Genomic DNA, 3,325 nt, shown 5'->3' with positions numbered 1-3,325 from the left:
TTTTTTTTCTTTCATTGTATATTTCTCTCTCTCTATGGTCATCTCACTCTTTTGTTTTGTTCATTTCACATTTATTTTCTCTAACTTCAAGAGATTTTAGTTGACCCTCTAGAACTTCTATATCTATAATAATAATAATAATCATAGATATAGATTTCTAATATAATTTTGTGTGTTTTTACACATATTAAAAAAAAAGATTGGAAAAACTAAATTTTACACGAACGAAAAATGAAATATAACCCTTATGTTTTACACGAACGGAGTATTAGATATCGATGGATATATATTTTCGATTGATAATTAAATAACAATTAGTGTTTCTCCAGGTATACCGTAGGCCTTTCTTATTAAGAAACAATTTTTTTTTCCCAATTTTAAACGACCATTTGGAAAAAGTTTGAAAAATGTGAATTGGTGGACAAGAAACGAAGGTATTAATTTATTAGTAGACAATCATGCAATCCAAAAATTAATTTATGGTCTAATCAATATCTGGAAATTGGAGAAATATATACAGTCTTAGACATCAACAATAAGAAAGATATTCCCTTCAAATATTTGTGGACCTCATAATTCACATCATCAATCAAATATTTCTCTATTCAAATATCTCATATTTCACAATCAAATATCACACCAATTAAATATTTATGAGTCTCACTGTCACTTTAATTAATATTTTATTTTCATTTAAATAAAATCACTTTTTGTTTCGGTTTTTGGTCGACCAAAACCAATTGTTTTGGTCTGGTTTTGGTCGACCAAATAATATGTGGTCGTTAATGGTCGACCAATTGTTTATTGGCACCAATTGTTTTTCTATTTGGTCGACGAAATAGTATGTGGTAGACCAAAACAACATTGGTTGATTCAATAACATTGGTCGAGCAATGTTTGTTTTGGTCAACCAACTCAACCCCAGATTCCATTTAATTATCCACTGTAGGTGTCTGAGGCACGAGTGTAATGCACGGACGCGTTTCAAGCCGGTTACAAATTTGTAACCGGCTATTTTTGTGGCACACAAATCAATGGTGTACAGTGATAAATATTTAGATAGAGAAGATATTTGGATGACTTGGCTGGTAGAATATCTACCATTGTGAGCTGCTAAATGTTTGAGGGACAAATTAAGTTATATGTTAATCCACTCAAAATCTGGATTTTTAGTCATGTAATCACACACTAAATGCTGGATAATAATTTATTAGCAAACAATCAAAGTTACAAGAACATTTCCACTAAATTATCCATAAATCAGACACAGATAGAAAACATCACGAGTCACATGTCAGGGAATTAACGTCGAAGAATATCAGGTAATTAATCAATAATGCCTCACAAACACATCATACTCAACGGTGGCATCTCTATTTTTCAGATCAAAACTGTGCGTTCTCGCCTGAGCATACCCGCTAGCGAACCGGAAGAGCCCACTTCCGCCGATCACCGGCATTTCCCTCACTTTATTAAACACCGCATTCCTCCCCATTATAGTGATCGTACTCCCATTGTATTTCCCTTCCGTGAACACAAAGTTCATCGCCATCAACAATCCCACCTCTTCCTGCGAAGCTAGCCCATAAAAACCCTGGGCTTTCCCGACGACTTTCGAGCTCAGGTCGGGCTCTGTGGTCAGTGGGTTGTCGATCATGTTGATCTGGCCAAATCCAGCGAAGTTCTTGGCGGATGGGGGTCTCACGATTGGGACGGATGTTGGATTCCTGCCGCTGACTATGTCGTGCCAGTATACTCGGAAATGGGTGAGCTTTTGTTTCAGTTGGCTGCGTTTGTGTCCCGATGTGTTGATGTAGGAGGTTTCTTGGCCGTTGGCGGTGGAGCAGAGTAGGATGGAGATGATTAGGAGATAGTTTTGGAGAATTGTAGCCATGGTTGATGACGAAAATGTATTACAAATTCTTAGTTTGTTTTCTCAAGTCGATCGCAGAAAAGAAGTAGAGAGTCGGTTGGGCTTATATCAAGTGTGGCGCGGTGGAGCACTATATCCTTTTTTTTTCTTTTTCTTTTTTTTGGTTTTTAGCATTTTTTTTAGAAAAAAAATTATTATAACTTAATTCGATTGGTTTTTAGCACTTTTGTTTAGGAAAAAAAATGATTATAACTTATTTCGAATCCAAAATCTTATCGACTTAGAATATTGTTGTCCGTTCGCCTGCAAAGCTGTAAGCCGTGACTATGCCTTTTTTCTCATAATAAAACTTTTATACTCTAAAATACGTTAATATCATACGGTTTCGTGACTGGAGCTCAAAAAGAGAGAGACAATCATTACCACATATGTGCTCAAGTCGCACCAAAAATAAATAAATGTAATGAATACATGGAATCGTGTCTTGTCATTATCACTAACCACATTAAAAAATAATAATAAGTGTCACACCTCGACTAATTCATAAAAAAACATTGTCTTTACATATGCGAAATACGAATAATGTGGAAGCAGTTCTTACAAAGAAAAGTACGAAATGCGGAAGTGAATAAAATATAATCATGAAATCTGAGACTTGATTCTCGTAACTCTTGGTTTCTTCACTAGCTCCAAAATTGATCTTGTTCCGTGTCTTCCACCTGTTCTTCATTATTATCTGGGGAGAGACATAAGGGGGTGAGCGTTCTAGAAAACAATCAGCAAGCGGAGGCCGATCGAATACCATAATAACAAGTTATATATATACATGTCTTTAAAGGGATCATTTTTTAGAGCAGAAGACGAAAATGGAACAGACAGAGTTCAGAACGTTTGTCATATCAGACGATTAGATCATATCAAGCAGAATCTTAATAGAAGAAAATCTTATCAGAATCACATACTGAAGACAAATTTTATAATAATGACCATGACCTATCTTTGATCTTGGGCTCTCTTTTGAGCTTTTTCTTGTAAATGAGCTCGGCCATCTGGAGTCTTTTCCTACAGACAGGCTCTCTCTCGGGCCTTTTCCCTCACAAGCCTTCCTGATGTGTCATCATTCGAATCATATCAAACAAACTTAACTCATTAGAACGAAATAGAAGGATCGAATGGATCAAATGGAAAAAGACATAACGAATCGGATCGAAACATAACTTGACAAAAGATCTTATTGAAAGGGGATCGGTTACGGTGTCCGGATGCGCAACGGAAATTCAAAAATCATATTTTCAAGCAAGAAAAATCGAGCACCCCTTATTGTGTGTAGCAAATAAAAAAAACACAAAAATTTCATATATAGTGTGTTAAGAAATGTACCTATCAATAACAAAGATTGATTATTGGCTCCAAATAAGTTATAAACAACTTAGCTCTTGAAAGTAGACAATC

The 3,325-nt window shown here is 35.4% G+C and overlaps 1 protein-coding gene across 1 annotated transcript; it reads right to left on the bottom strand.

Annotated features, from left to right (window-relative positions):
- Positions 1-1,187: 1,187 nt before the first annotated feature.
- LOC140991744 (dirigent protein 22-like) lies at positions 1,188-1,992 on the bottom strand. The gene has a single exon (XM_073461873.1). It carries the CDS (start codon positions 1,892-1,894, stop codon positions 1,331-1,333), a length of 564 nt encoding a protein of 187 aa, XP_073317974.1. The 5' UTR covers positions 1,895-1,992; the 3' UTR covers positions 1,188-1,330.
- Between the last annotated feature and the right edge of the window lie 1,333 nt (positions 1,993-3,325).

The sequence above is a fragment of the Primulina huaijiensis genome, chromosome 13, assembly GCF_012295235.1.
Source record: "Primulina huaijiensis isolate GDHJ02 chromosome 13, ASM1229523v2, whole genome shotgun sequence".
Classification (NCBI taxonomy): Eukaryota; Viridiplantae; Streptophyta; class Magnoliopsida; order Lamiales; family Gesneriaceae; genus Primulina; species Primulina huaijiensis.
Note: the sequence above shows the minus strand (reverse complement) of the source record. Positions and strands in the feature narration are given on the sequence as shown.